Genomic DNA, 14,250 nt, shown 5'->3' with positions numbered 1-14,250 from the left:
AGCCGTTTTATACCATCATAGTTAACATCTGAGGGATGTTTTTGCAAGACTTTTACAAGACTATTAGGACAGTCCGAACCCCTATTAGAGAGTGTTCTTGAGGGATTAGCCTTTAAGGTTTGAGTGGCGGGATGTCGCACGCAGGGTCTACTCGACAAGATGCTGACCAAACCACTGGAACATTTTGGAGAGCGAATACATTTTGGTGATGAATGGTGTGTATCCTTTTCTCATTGCTTACATCAGTCAACGTCGATACCATTCTAAATGGAACCGCCGAACTGTTATCAGATGTGGACAGACCGAATGATGAAGTTTTCCAATAATTAGTAGCATCGTGTGACAACGAAAATTTGGCACGCGCCATTTTAAGAGAGCTTGTGTCTGACCTTCCCAATTTGTTTGAGCGTTTGCTCCGAGAGGTTCCAGGAGGAGTCCACGCCGACAAAGACCCCGCCACCCACCCCGGGTGTAACGTGTTCTTAAGCATAATAAAATCCCAGTATCTACCTTCGCTCACCGAGACTACCTGAAATGCAATAAACCTTCTGTTCACATTCAATCTCTAGAAGCCACCATCTTATTCGGTTTTAACAAAGTGGGGCAATGGCTGGACGCGATGTTCCCTGCGGAACGCGGGGTCACTCTGATAAACGCTTTCTTGCGCCGCAGATCATCGCGCACAAACGTTAGGCTTAGGCACAAGAGAAGGCAAGCACTCGGGATTAAGCAACAGGCCATAATGAAACGAAAGAAGAAAGAGCTGTCACGGACAAACAATAGTGCTTCAGAAAGGCTTTGGTCCAGGGAAGCGGAAGATTTGTTTAAATAAGGATATGAAATTACACGCAAAAAAAATGTTAAGTTTAACAGAAAGTGTTTTGTCTGAATGATGCTAGAAAGATTGATTGATTGGTGTTTTACGCCGTACTCAAGAATATTTCACTTATTGCTAGAAAGAGGTGTGTTATATAAAACAGAATAAAATGCTGCTATAACAGAATATATTCTAGCATTACCCGTACAACCGAATTTATGTTTCGGTTAACAGATTAATTTTTTCAGCGTACAGAGAACCCTGATACCTATTCTATGTTGTTTGCACCTAAGCTGATTTGCCATGTCACGTCTGATGTCTAATTTTGGAACGCATATTAGACTTACCACTTCTCTCACTATCCCTCCATAACTTGGTCCTGAAACTAGGCCTGGACCTTGCAACAAGAAGACGCAATACCTGACTTCCACCTGGGGTTCATTATACAACTACTGGATTGTTTCTTGTACTGTTGATAATCATTCTGAGGTCAGGTTTTCAAGGGCTATCTCATTAATCAATTGACGAGTGGCAAAGTATATGCTTCCACAGCCCTTTATTAGATATACCTGTACATATATATGTAAAACTAAATGTATACATATTATTATATACAGCCTTTTTTACCTCCATTTTAAGAGAAGTTATTTCTCTGTGACTGCATTCACGTGTTATTGTCGTGGGTTTTCCTCAGGCTCTGCCCGGTTTCCTCCCACCATAATGCTGCCCACCGTCGTATAAGTGACATATTCTAGAGGACGGCGTAAAACACCAATCAAATAAATAAACAGATAAATAATTAGGCTATAGTTCATTGATTTTTGTGTTGTCAGTTTCCACGAATATACTGGAAGATCAGCTATCTTAATTTGGACTTTTAATCGAGATTCATGACATTTAATTATTTCATTACGTGGTACCCGAATTGAGTTGTCGGTAGCTACGTATATATATTGATTTATCTGATTGGTGTTTTCCTCCTTACTCAAGAATATTTCAGTTATACGACGGCGGCCAGCATTATAGTAGGAGGAGCAGCATGCACGTACATGCATAGGCCTAGGTCTTACTGCGTTAGATACTCACTTAGTCCCAATTACACTCGAAATCGAAATTTGGTATATGTACACTTTCAAACGTTCATGTATATATAGAAAATCGGGAATAAAAGTACATACTACATATGTAGGCCTATAAAACATTTGAAGGTTAAAAGCATTAGTCTTGATTAGTGATTAGTAAGAGAAAAAAGAGGGAAAGGGCAAACATGTGCAATTTTTTTCCGACTTTCTATCAAATTTTGTATCAGGTATGAGGCTCCTGGATCCCCATTCCCGTTTTAAGAATTGTTCTGCCGACTTACTGCAGCATTCCAAATTTACAAGGCCTTCCGTCGAGTGGGACAAATATGAGGTTTTTCCTTTTTTCCTATCATAATTTTAATAACTAATCTGTCTAGGTATATAAGTATAATTATAATTTATAAATGTGTATCCAGTGAAAAACACAACTGCGTGCATGTTTTCATTCTGTGTATTTATTTGACTGAAGTTTCATGCCGAACTCAAGAATACTCCATTTATTCGACTGAACGGTCTAGCAGTATGGTGGAAGCGTAAATCAGGTTGACGTACATGTATATCTACCTTCTTGCAAGTTGCGTGTTTTAGTTTTAACATACATACGGTAATTCTTTATTCTCTTTATGTTATCCATACAACTAAATTATTAAAGCAGTTGCAATTTTGTCAGCTCTCAGACGATAAAATTATATTGATCACTCGGCGTATCTACTAATGTAGGCATTTAGTTGTACACCAGTGTGAGCGTCTCTCCAGAATTTAATGCAGGTTGTGTTTTTTGATGTTCGTGGAGGATAGTGGCGCGACTCGCGGTAGATATCTTACAGAATTTTTCTCGATAGTTTGACAGATGCTCATTTTTTTTTGATTTTAAGAATTGTGGAGGTAAGTGTAATATTTTCGATGAGGATTACTACCTCTCTGTCTAAACTAAATATTCACTGAGTTAGGAAAATGATGGATGGATGAAGCCAAGAAATTGAAGTTGACTTGAAGTGAGATGGATAACTGAAACTACAACAACAACATACATGCCGAGAAAAGAAACCTTAAAGAGAGGCCAGTAAAAAAAGAAGACTGAACAAAAAACAACCATGACTAGAATAAACTGCTGTGTTCCTAATTGCCATGCCACGTCACAGAGAAATTTTTATGTGAAATTTCATAAGATTCCCAGGTGCCCTGTCACGAGAAAATTGTGGCTTCAAAGAGCAAGATACCCAAAGCAAACAATTTCACGATGGACCAGTGTTTGTAGCCTTCATTTTAAGGGTGGCAGCAAAACATACCTCGTGGACAAACCATCCATTTTCCCATGGACTCCAGAGTGGACAGATGTTGTCACTATGTGTAATCAGCAGATGTTGGCTTGGTTTGAAGGACAGGCTCGAGGGGATCACAGATATGCGAGGAGACCACCATTACTAACCATTAAGACAGGCTACCCCAGCTTGCTGGTGAGCCAAGAGGTGAGTAAATCTTAGCCTAATGAATTAGACATTGCATGCTAACAAAACAATGTCTAACAAAGGTCTGTAACTGGAGCTGATTGTGGTCCAGTGAAAGTCCCAACCCTGTCTCGTACAAACATGTGTGAACTCATGAGACTCCTGAAATGCACATTTGGCTTGTATGTAAGTCTGTGCACATCCAAGAACATCCCTGACCTGTGACAGTTCGGTTGATAGCAGATGACAGCGTAAAAGATAACACGGAAATGTATAGAGAAATAAGTCTGAGATTGGTCTTATTTTAGTTTTTGCCAAATTGTGTTCAGCTAAAGATGAACCCAAACCAACATGAGAGCACACTCCATTTAAAAACTTGATGCAGTTACCTGCCCTTGTCAAATGTATGTCATGGCTGGCAAGACAACATGTTACTTTGAGCATACTGACCAAATACACTGAAGCTTTTGCAACCTTGAAGAAAATAAAGAGACAATGAGGTGAGGAACATTTAAAGCAGTGGAATCAATTAGATGGGCACATTTTTGTCTCAAACATTTGACAGAATGCCAAGGAAACTGCATCAGGGTTTTAAATAGCACATGCTCTGACATTTTAATTGGTTTAGGACCCTTTTCGGTCAGGTAAAATTTTGCCAGACTGGATGTGAGAGCAGCTGTGGACAATTTTCTGAGAAGTGTATGTCTGACAATAAATTATTGTACATGTTACACAACAGGCCCATTGTACAGGGTGAATAAAATGTGAACATGGTGAAAATTAGTATTATAGTTGTGGAAAATTGTGGCAGTATGACCGCCAAGTGGAGTTTTTCATTATTTTCCTTTTTATTTAGACAATATTTTCTCCTCTGTGTCTGTCTAAGTATAGCCTCTGGGTCTATTTAACAGCATGTCCATAAAGGTGGGCTGAACTGTATAGTGCTAACTTTACATATTCAAGAGGTTCGCATGAGTTGAAAAGATGATATGAAAGAAGGCCTACATTTATCTAGTTCATTTGTCCTTTTGCATAGGTCAGTTATATTTGTTCTTTTTTTAATATATGTTTTGAGTGTTTGGAATGATTTATAAACAACTTTAATGTACCAAACTCACATTTGAAAGCGACCATCTATGCCTACATTACTAGTATTACTCTCTGAATTACTTTCAAATGTGACAGTAATTAACTTAATACCTTAGAATCCGTACCTGCTGAAAATTCACAAATTGGATTTGTTATCCCAAACAATCAACTTTTTTATCTTGCACTAAATCTTAGTAGACAGATGCAAAATTCCCAGCTGTTTTATTTTTTACATTATTCCTTTTTTGAGTGAGTGAGTGCTTGGGGTTTAACATCGTATTTAACAATTTTTCAGTCATATGATGATGAAGGAATCCTTAGCATGTATGTAATGTGCCTTCTTGTTGCAGGACGGATTTCCACCGCTCTTTTATCTAGTGCTGCTTCACTGAGTCGGCTTACCGAAGGCCAGTTAGCTGCCCCATCTGAGCCATTATACTGATACGGGTCAACCAGTCGTTGTACTATCCCCTTCATGCTGAACACCTGTAGCGAGGAAGTTATATATTCCTCTTTTAAGGTCTTAGGATCAACCCTGGATCTACCGTTCCCGAAGCGGATGCTCTACCAACTGTGATATCAGGGATATACATGTACATGTATAAATATCCCTGGTAGTTACAAACAACTTAGTCTATGACAGTATGCTAAAACATGATACATACTAAGGTAACACGATCTTCATAAAGCAAAAAACAAATAATTAGATTTTTGTGTATGAACAGCTTTGCAAATGCGTACAGAGTTAGTCAGTCTGTAAATAACAACGGGGTTTAATTTATGTTTAATCTCCTTGGTGATATGGCAACAAAAGATTTTGTCTAAATCTTTTTTGCTAACTAGGTCTCACACTCATCAGTTTTAGAATATTTTGGGTTTTTTTTTGACATCTCCATATCAGTATTAAACTTTCTACTGTATTATTATTATTATGTCAGAACTGTTTTGATTTTCAGACTTCCGGATTGAAAGAAAGTATTGATTGTCAACCGCGAGTGTGGCCCATTGGTATTACAGAAAATGTCCATGCCCAAGATGAACCTCAGCAGGGACCCAGTTATTTGCAAGAAAATTTGTCCATTTGCTCTGAATTTCAAAAATGGCCCAGTTTAACGACAGAAGGTGCAGTCCACCAAGATGAATCTCAGCAGGGACCCAGTTGTTCGAAAGAAAATTTGTCCAGTCCCTCTGAATTTCAAATGTGGCCGAGTTTAAAGTCAAAAGGTGTTGTCGACCAAGATGAATCTCAGGTGTGGCCCTTTGTCAAGACAGAAAGCGTTGACCTTACATATGAACCTCTTCCGTTCCACGTTATAAAGAGAGAAAGTCTTGACCTCACAAAAGAACCTCATGTGTGGCCCGTTGTAAAGAAAGAAGATGTTGACCTTACAAATGAACCTCATGTGTGGCCCTTTGCAAAGACAGAAAGTTTTGACTTTACAAATGAACCACAGGTCTGGCCTGTTGTAAAGACAGAAAGTTATGACCTTACAAATGAACCACAGGTCTGGCCTGTTGTAAAGACAGAAAGTGTTGACCTTATAGTTAAACCTCAGGAGTGGCCCACTGCTGAGACAGAAAGTGTTGACCTTACAAATAAACCTCATGTTTGGCCCATTGCAAAGACCGAAAGTTTTGACCTTACAAATGAACCTAAGGTCTGGCCTGTTGTAAAGATAGAAAGTGTTGACCTTACAAATGAACCTCATGTGTGGCCCATTACAAAGACAGAAAGTTTTGACCATACAAATGAACCTAAGGTCTGGCCTGTTGTAAAGACAGAAAGTTTTGATCTTACAAATGAACCACAGATCTGGCCTGTTGTAAAGACAGAAAGTGTTGACCTTACAGTCAAACCTCAAGAGTGGCCTGCTGCTGAGACAGAAAGTGTTGACCTTACAAACGAACCTCATGTTTGGCCCATTGTAAAGACAGAAAATGTTGAGCATACATATAAAGCTCAGGTGTGGCCCACTGCTAAGACAGATACTGTTTACATCCCTGATGTTTTCAAACAGACATCTTCACATATTGGTAAAACTGTAAGTACCCAAAGTGCTGAAGAAATCAACGGTCAAAATCTAAGAGAGTCCTCTGGGCTGAAAATTACAGGATTGTTCATATCTGGCAGCAGAGCACAGGCGGATGGTGTCATGAGCCAGCAGTGTGAGGAGGTAAGTGAGAAAAGTATGTTTCTTGTATAATAGTTATAAAGGCAAATACAACACTAACATGGAATATATTGAATTGAATTGATTTTTTTTTTTGTTAATTGAATGTTTATTCACCATACATAAATATATGTATATTTACATATCTTTTGACACCTTCTGTTTCACAGATTGTATGACTAATGTGGATCAAATATTGTTAATTAAAAAATCTTTTAACCTGGATTTGAATAAAGACATGACATTGATTACTTTGAGGTTTGGAGGAAGCCTATTCCACTTTCTGGGGGCTGATTTTCTGATGAAATGTGTGAATAGATTTGAAGTTAGAAAAGGTACATGGAGATTGAAAAAATAGGATCTGTTTGGGTAATTGTGAACGTCAGATTGTCTTTTGAACAGCTGTTGAAATTTGTGAGGAAGGTGATTGGTGAGTGAATTTATGTGCGAGTAGCAAGGACGAGTATCTGTGTATTTGTGGCAAGTGGAAGGATTTTGAGGTTCTTAACTATTGGGGCCACATGATCCAGTCTTTGTGAGACTGTATATATCAGATTACTAATAAAAGACCAATAAACACTGTCTGGGAAAGACATTTTTCTGGACAATAGTTAATTTCTACTGATGGCTGGTGGCTGAAGAAATTTGGGCATGCCCCAGGAACAATTTATATATTTGTTTATTTATTTCATTGGTGTTTAACGCCATACTCAGGAATATTTCACAACAATGGCAGCCAGCATTATGGTGTGATGAAACTGGGCTGAGCTCGAAGGAAACACATGACCATCGACAGGCTGCTGACAGACCTCTCCACATGCTGACGGAGAGGAAGCCAGCATGAACTGGACTTGAACTCACAGCAGCCGCATTTGTGGAAGGCTCCTGGGTCATTGTGCCACACTGGCATGCTAACCCACTTGGCAATGCACCCGAAGACAAATCTTAAACTCCATGTTAAGAAAAAAAAATATTGCATATATCCTTTAAGCAGAGTTTGACTGAATTTTGTTTCTTTGAGAAACACTGTGGCTTAAACTTAAACCAAAAGACAAATACCAACTGCAGCATACTGATCTTGTGATGTTTTGTGAAAGCAGACCCTGTAGATTTTGAAGGGTGGTTAACTTTTGTCAGGCCACAATGACTGTATTTCAGTAACAAAATACATAGTCAAATTTACCTATAACCGGTGTCATTTGAAAACCTTGTAAACCCTAGCTACATGAACATTTAGCTCAGGTGATTAAAGGCAAAGAAAACACTAAATAATGTATTTGTTGCACAAGGCCCATTTGTGGTATGCATTCATATCTCTAGATGCATTTTGAATGATGAAATACAGCAATGTATGTGTGTCAAGTGGCAAAAAGCTGAAGTGACATCGCTGGTCCCAATATTGTCAGAAAAGGCCTTGCAGTAGAACCCAAAGTTTTATATGCATTTTACTAGGTCAAAAAATATTTAAAAGAATAAATCAATCTATTTTCCTGGACAATGTGTAATGGTCTTTCTTCTGACGCCTACGTCATGCTAGTATGCACTTTATAGCTCTGGTTCTAATGAACAGCAAGGCTCTGAAGCGCCATGTTTTGAATCTAATTCTCGTCGTTTTGGCTGTGGCTTTAATGATGCCAGAATCAGATGAAAGAGGATGGAAACTTTTTTGCAAATATGGTGTTTAATATTTTTTTCAATTTTTTTTTTCTTTCAGGAGAAAAGGGTATTTGAAAATGTTTTTGTATGAAGGGTATTTGGACCCAGATCTTTGTATATATATATCGTCTTCGCGTAGTAATGTTCCAAGGAAGGATGTGATGCATGTCTAAATTTATTTCGATGTAAATTTGTTTTTTTTTTATGTCGAAACACATGCATTTGATCTGAATTATGATAATATTTATCAATATATTAAAAATATGTATCTGACCAAAATCCAGGTTGAACGCATTTGTAGGCTGAAAAGATCAAATTTTAGTGCAAATATATTTATTAAACAAGTGTTACATTTTCATTTATAACATTACGCAACACATACCAAGAGGTGATCCGAAATACCCACAATTAACCATTTACAAGCTTTTGAACTCTTTCATCTGAACTGTATGATTTTTTTAATGTTTTTTACACCGTTAGAAAGGCTGTCATATACCAAGGGTGCTGGTTCATACCCCTAGCTAGGGATTTTTAGAAAGGTGCTGCACCCTGCACAATCAAACCCGTGTCGAGTCATGTCAAAGACTTTCAAAATGGTACTTGTTGCTGCCTCACACGACTGGAAGAGGTCAAAGCCAGGAAACAGGAATTGTGACTGGATGGTGTACAATGTCTGGTGACATTTTCAGTTATCTGACTCCTCGTCGTCACATGATTGAAAATTGTTGTTAAAGTACGACGTAAAAAACCTAATCATATATACGTGTACGTATGCATACATAGTTCAGGCCTTCTGTATGACGTTATGTTTGAAACTTCTTGTTCGTTTCCTTCACATGGAGGTGACTGGTTGGTTGACAGTACGATGTTTCTATAACATGAAGTAATATTATACTGACCGTTCAGGACAGTTGCTTTCAAAGGTGGAGAAAACTTTAAAATTACATTAAGTTCAGATGAACGAGTGCGAAATGTTAGTTTTAAATGTGTTCTTGAATATTTTTTCGAGTTTTTTTTTAAGAGAAAAAGACACTTGAAACTGAGTTTTCTATAGTGGTTATTTGGGACGACGATTTGTTATATGTAGTCTTTGTGTAATAATGTTATAATTGAGTATGTAGCGCATGTTTAACAAATATATTTGCACTAGAATTGGTCTTTTTGGCTAAGAAATGTGTTCGGCGTGGTTTTTGGTCATATTTATATTTTTAATATATTCATAAATATTGCCATAATTCAGATTAAGTGCTAAGTGCGTGTGTTTTGGATAGAAACAATAAATTTACATTCAAATATATTGATTTACATATATCACATCCTTATTTAGAACATTATTATCCGGCGACGATAAATACCAAAAGGTGGTCCCAAATATCCACGATAAAAAAAATATTTTAAATACCCTTTTTTCATGAAACAAAAAATCGAAAAATACATGTATACTGAAGGGCAAATTTGCATGCTCTTTCACCTGATTTTGGCATCTTTCTTAAGTTTTCTTCTCCGTTAGACTAATACCTGTGACCTTCCCCCCACCTCGACGTTACATGCATTACCAAATTTTACGTGAGATACTTTGTGTTTCATTCCAGAATACCAATACTTCTGTCACAGCTACCGATGGAGGGAGGTGTTTGTTGGCTGATTTTGCGAATCCAAGGAGCTCAACAACAAAAAAACAGAAGAGAAAGATGGACATCACTAAATCATCATCCATCTCACTATGGAATTCTTCGAATGCAGTTGCTGACGACGGCAGTCAAAGTGCAGAAACCTGTGAGAGGCAGTCATCACCAGGATGTGAACTTTTAATCACTGTTGTTAAAGATTCTAGCCAAAATGACGAAATCTGCAAGGGGGCGTTGTCCGCGACTGGAGATTCAACAACGCAAGATTCCGGTGGCAAGAATGAGACCCGAGGAGAGTCATTTTTCACGTTTCGCAGCAGTTTGCCGGCGACGGTTGAAGGCCAAGACGATGCTAGTTCCCAAAAAGAATACCGGTGCAAGTTTTGTGAAAAAGTTTTACCGCATAGATCAGTCTTATCCTTAAATAAAACTCTCTCTTGTGGTAAAGTGATATTAAGTCATTATTCGTGCGAGAAGTGCTCGAGATATTTTGTGGGGAACCAGTCGAAGGAAGAATTTTTCCGTGGGGGCAAACTACCTTTGGATGGTAAAGCTTTTGGTAAATCAGAAGGTTTCAGAAGAATAAGAAGGCAGCGTTCGTTTATTTACACAAAGCTGTACATCTGTGAAGTTTGTAAAGACGGCTTTGCGACACCGACACGTCTAAGACAACACCTGCCTGTACACGCAGCTAAATCCTTCCGATGTGAACTTTGTCGTGTAAGCTTCGAATCACGATCAGGCCTCAAGACGCATCGTGCGCACGCGCACACGGAGAAACCTTTCGCCTGTAAGACTTGTCCGAAGAAGTTTACGACTCAGACTGAGCTAGATGGTCACAGTGTGACGCACACGGCTGAATGGTTTAAATTGTTAGCGGAAGTAAAACAGCAGGAACACCCTGTCGCACACCTACCAGACAAACCTTACGTCTGTAACATTTGTAACGACAGGTTCAGTAGGCAGTACGAAAGATTCACGCACGAACGGAATCACACCGGTGTGGACGTAGGAAAGACAAAAATAAAGATTAAGTAAGCTTTGTTAGAAAACCCATGAAAACCTGTTTCTGCATGATGTATGTGAAAATACCTTGATTTATGTTTTTTATGTGTTCAGATTTGTGATGTTATTTTGATTTAAGAGTTTTACGGGGTGCTTAAGAATATTTCACTTCTACGACGACGGTCTGCATTATGGTAGGAGGAAACCGGACAGATCGCAGGGGAAACCCACAACCATATAGAGGTTGCTCACAGAGATTTCCGTGTATGGCCGGAGAGGGAGCCAGCATGGGATGGATTTGAACTCACAGCGACTACATTTGTGAGAGGTTCCTAGGTCGTGGCGCCGTGCTTGCGTGCTAACCGCCTCGGCCAGGGAGGCCTCCGTGTTGATAAGGTATTTAGACAACGACGTCACACGAATTTTACTACACCTTCATGCTCTGATTCGAGTACAATTCTTGTTAACTCTTCACTTCATGTGTGCCTGTCTACGAAAAAGAGAATGTGACAAGAAATACCTCACTCTCTCCACGACAGACCATTCGAATCTATGGATTCTATGCTGTCAAGAGCCACACTTTGTTTCATGACACCATTGAAAAGTGATGTTCCATGTTAGCCTATGGAAAAATACCTTGGTAAACGAGTACAGATCTCCATTGGTCGAAGGGAAGGTATGTCTTCAATATTCATAGAATATTTGTATAATAATTTGTAATACACACAGGCAGATTGTTTACTATCGAACCTGTCATTTAAAACGAAATAAAAGTACTTCAGCAGTACCTGGCGTCACCGATTGCGCAGAGCTAAACCACAGATAGCCCTGTCATTAAAACCCGATCTTTATCACAGGATGGGGCCTCCGTGGTTCAGTTGGTTAGCGCGCTAGTGCAGCGTAATGACCTAAGAGCCTCTCACCAATGCGGGCGCTGTGAGTTCAAGTCCAGCTCATGCTGGCTTCCTCACCAGTAGCACGTGGGGAGGTCTGTCAACAACCTGCGTATGTTCGTGGGTTTCGTCCGGGCTCTGCCCAGTTTCCTCCCACCATAATGATGGCCGCTGTCATATAAGTGAAATATTCTTGAATGTGGCGTAAAACACCAATCAAACAAATAAATACATAAGATCACAGGGTGTAAAATTTGGCCAGTATTCACCCCCCCCCTACCCCCTCCCTCCCCCACAGTAACACAGCAGCATGTTGCGACTTACGACATTTGTTCTGGATCACATGAATTGGTCATGTGTATCAGATTTGTGAGTTCGTTTAGTTGAGGTATTAAACATCAGGCTGCGGGCCTCTACCAGTTTTAGGCCATCGTTGGCGTGACGTCATTGGCGACTTGCATTGTCAATATGGTCCATACAATCCACCTTACAATCCAAACCGAGGGCGCTTTTAATTCAGTTAAAAATAATGTAAAAAAAAAAAATGAGTAAAGTGTTTTCAGATTTGGTTCTTACTGCTGCCTACTTCATATTTATGGTTTATTTGCGTTTTGAGTGCTGTCCAACTCATTTGTAAAAGCTTGATCTGTGCATTCCGTCCCCTCTGCCACATCTACACAAATCACCAAGAACCCAACTGTGCAATTAAATAAAAGCGCTTCTGTGACATGTTACACCTTTGTCTACGCTGATTTCTTGATCTGAATGAATCGAATGCAAGTGCCTCTCATTTCTGAGCACCATGCCCAAAAAAGAAACAATACTATTTTTGAAATCTTTGTGTTAATATTTTGTGTTTAAATATTTACGGAAGCCATCAAAAAACATCTGGGTAGCACTTTCAGATCAACGTTCACTGTATACAGCCATTCTAAGATTTTCGTTCAAATACTAGTATCCAAAAGTCGCGGTTTATCATTTTGCCTATTTTTTGCCATAAGTAAGTTATAAACATGTGCAAGTTGCTCTTGATAATTTATTTTGGTTGGTTTTGTGTTTATAGCAACATTTAGTTTCTATTTACGGCAATATAGCCTGTTTCTCTATTTAAATGTACTGAATTAAACGCTTTTCAACTGAAAAAGATTTGTAATTTCAACTATACCGGTACTGAAAATTTGATAGTTCCCTGTACGGTTGATTTTAATGCTACAGTTACAAAAATTGCCCAGATGTTTCCTTTATCAGCCATGTAAACATCACATTTTTGGAATTTATTACAACACATTTTGTTTTGTAGCCCAAAGTCAACCATACCATTAGTTGCCGCGGTAAGCTAATTTGTTGTCAGAATTACTCTATTTATTGAAATAAGTGTCAAATCTTTTTTTTTTTTTTTTGCTCTACAGTTGAACTAATTATTTGTGCTGTTCCGTCCTTGGAACGCGAATTTGTACAAATACTTCATGAATGGATCAACTAGTAGAGCGTCCGCTTCAGGAGCGGTAGATCTCGGGTCAATCCTGGGTCGGGTCAAACTTAAGGCCTCAAAAGAGGAAGTTTGTATAGCTTCCTCGCTTGACGTTCTGCATTAAGGACGAATGCAACGACAGATTGACATTTATCACTATATTGGCTCGAGTGGGGCGCCTTACTTGTCTTCGGTAAGTCGTCTCAGTGAAGCAGCACTAGATAAAAGAACGGTGGAAATCCGTCCTGCAACAAGGAGGCACAATTTACGTACATACACTCTAAGGACTCCCTCGTCATCAGATGACTGAAAAATTGTTAAGTATGACATTAAACGTCAAGCATTCACTCACAGCAACACAGTTGAACTACTCTAACTGTGGCTTGAATCATTTTAAGACTGCCCTGATTTGCCTCGAAAAAGCACCCTAATGAGTTTTAGGGTGTGTGGAGGCGGGGTAGGGGGCATATCTGTACCGCTTGAATATAACATCAAGACTTACCATGGCATCGCTATGTAGTATGTGTTATATGGCCGTGGGTTGTTTTTTTAGTATACCGCTTTACTACATCTAGCCTACATAATTAGAAGGGTGAGGAGTCTCGTGGACGAGGAGGTTAGCACGCCATAACGGCACTATGACCCAGGAGCCTCTCACCAATGCAGTCGCCGTGAGTTCAAGTGCAGCTCATGCTGGCTTCCTCATCGGCCATAAGTGGGAAGGTCTGTCAGCAACCTGCGGATGGTTGTTGATGTTCCCCGCTGCTCTGTCTTGTTTTCTCCCACCATAATGCATGCCGCGGTCGTTTAAGAGAACTATTATTGAGTATACGGCGCAAAACACCAAAACAAATAAATAAATTAGATAGCACCCATATGACCCCCCTATAGGTGAATGGTGGGATGGAAGAAATGTGTGCGTGGTGGAGAGTGTGTGTGTGTTTCATATTAGTTACACTCAAAAAATAATCTGTTAGTTTCAACTCTGTT

General features: G+C 39.2%; 1 protein-coding gene across 1 annotated transcript; it reads left to right on the top strand.

Moving 5' to 3' along the window:
• Positions 1 to 2,750: 2,750 nt before the first annotated feature.
• Positions 2,751 to 11,092, top strand: LOC135462886 (uncharacterized). The gene is made up of 3 exons (XM_064740183.1): positions 2,751 to 3,368; positions 5,393 to 6,610; positions 9,856 to 11,092. The coding sequence occupies exons 1-3, from the start codon at positions 2,994 to 2,996 to the stop codon at positions 10,927 to 10,929; spliced, it is 2,667 nt and encodes an 888-aa protein (XP_064596253.1). The 5' UTR covers positions 2,751 to 2,993; the 3' UTR covers positions 10,930 to 11,092.
• Positions 11,093 to 14,250: the final 3,158 nt, after the last annotated feature.

The sequence above is a fragment of the Liolophura sinensis genome, chromosome 2 (genome assembly GCF_032854445.1).
Source record: "Liolophura sinensis isolate JHLJ2023 chromosome 2, CUHK_Ljap_v2, whole genome shotgun sequence".
NCBI classification, from domain to species: domain Eukaryota; kingdom Metazoa; phylum Mollusca; class Polyplacophora; order Chitonida; family Chitonidae; genus Liolophura; species Liolophura sinensis.
The sequence above is the reverse complement of the archived record's forward strand: the minus strand, read 5'-3'. Positions and strand labels throughout refer to the sequence as shown.

Coding starts and splice junctions, on each gene's coding strand:
- LOC135462886 (XM_064740183.1), top strand. CDS start 2,994: ATGACTAGAATAAACTGCTGTGTTCCTAATTGCCATGCCACGTCACAG. Junction 3,369..5,392: donor GCTTGCTGGTGAGCCAAGAG/GTGAGTAAATCT, acceptor TTTGATTTTCAG/ACTTCCGGATTGAAAGAAAG. Junction 6,611..9,855: donor TGAGCCAGCAGTGTGAGGAG/GTAAGTGAGAAA, acceptor GTTTCATTCCAG/AATACCAATACTTCTGTCAC.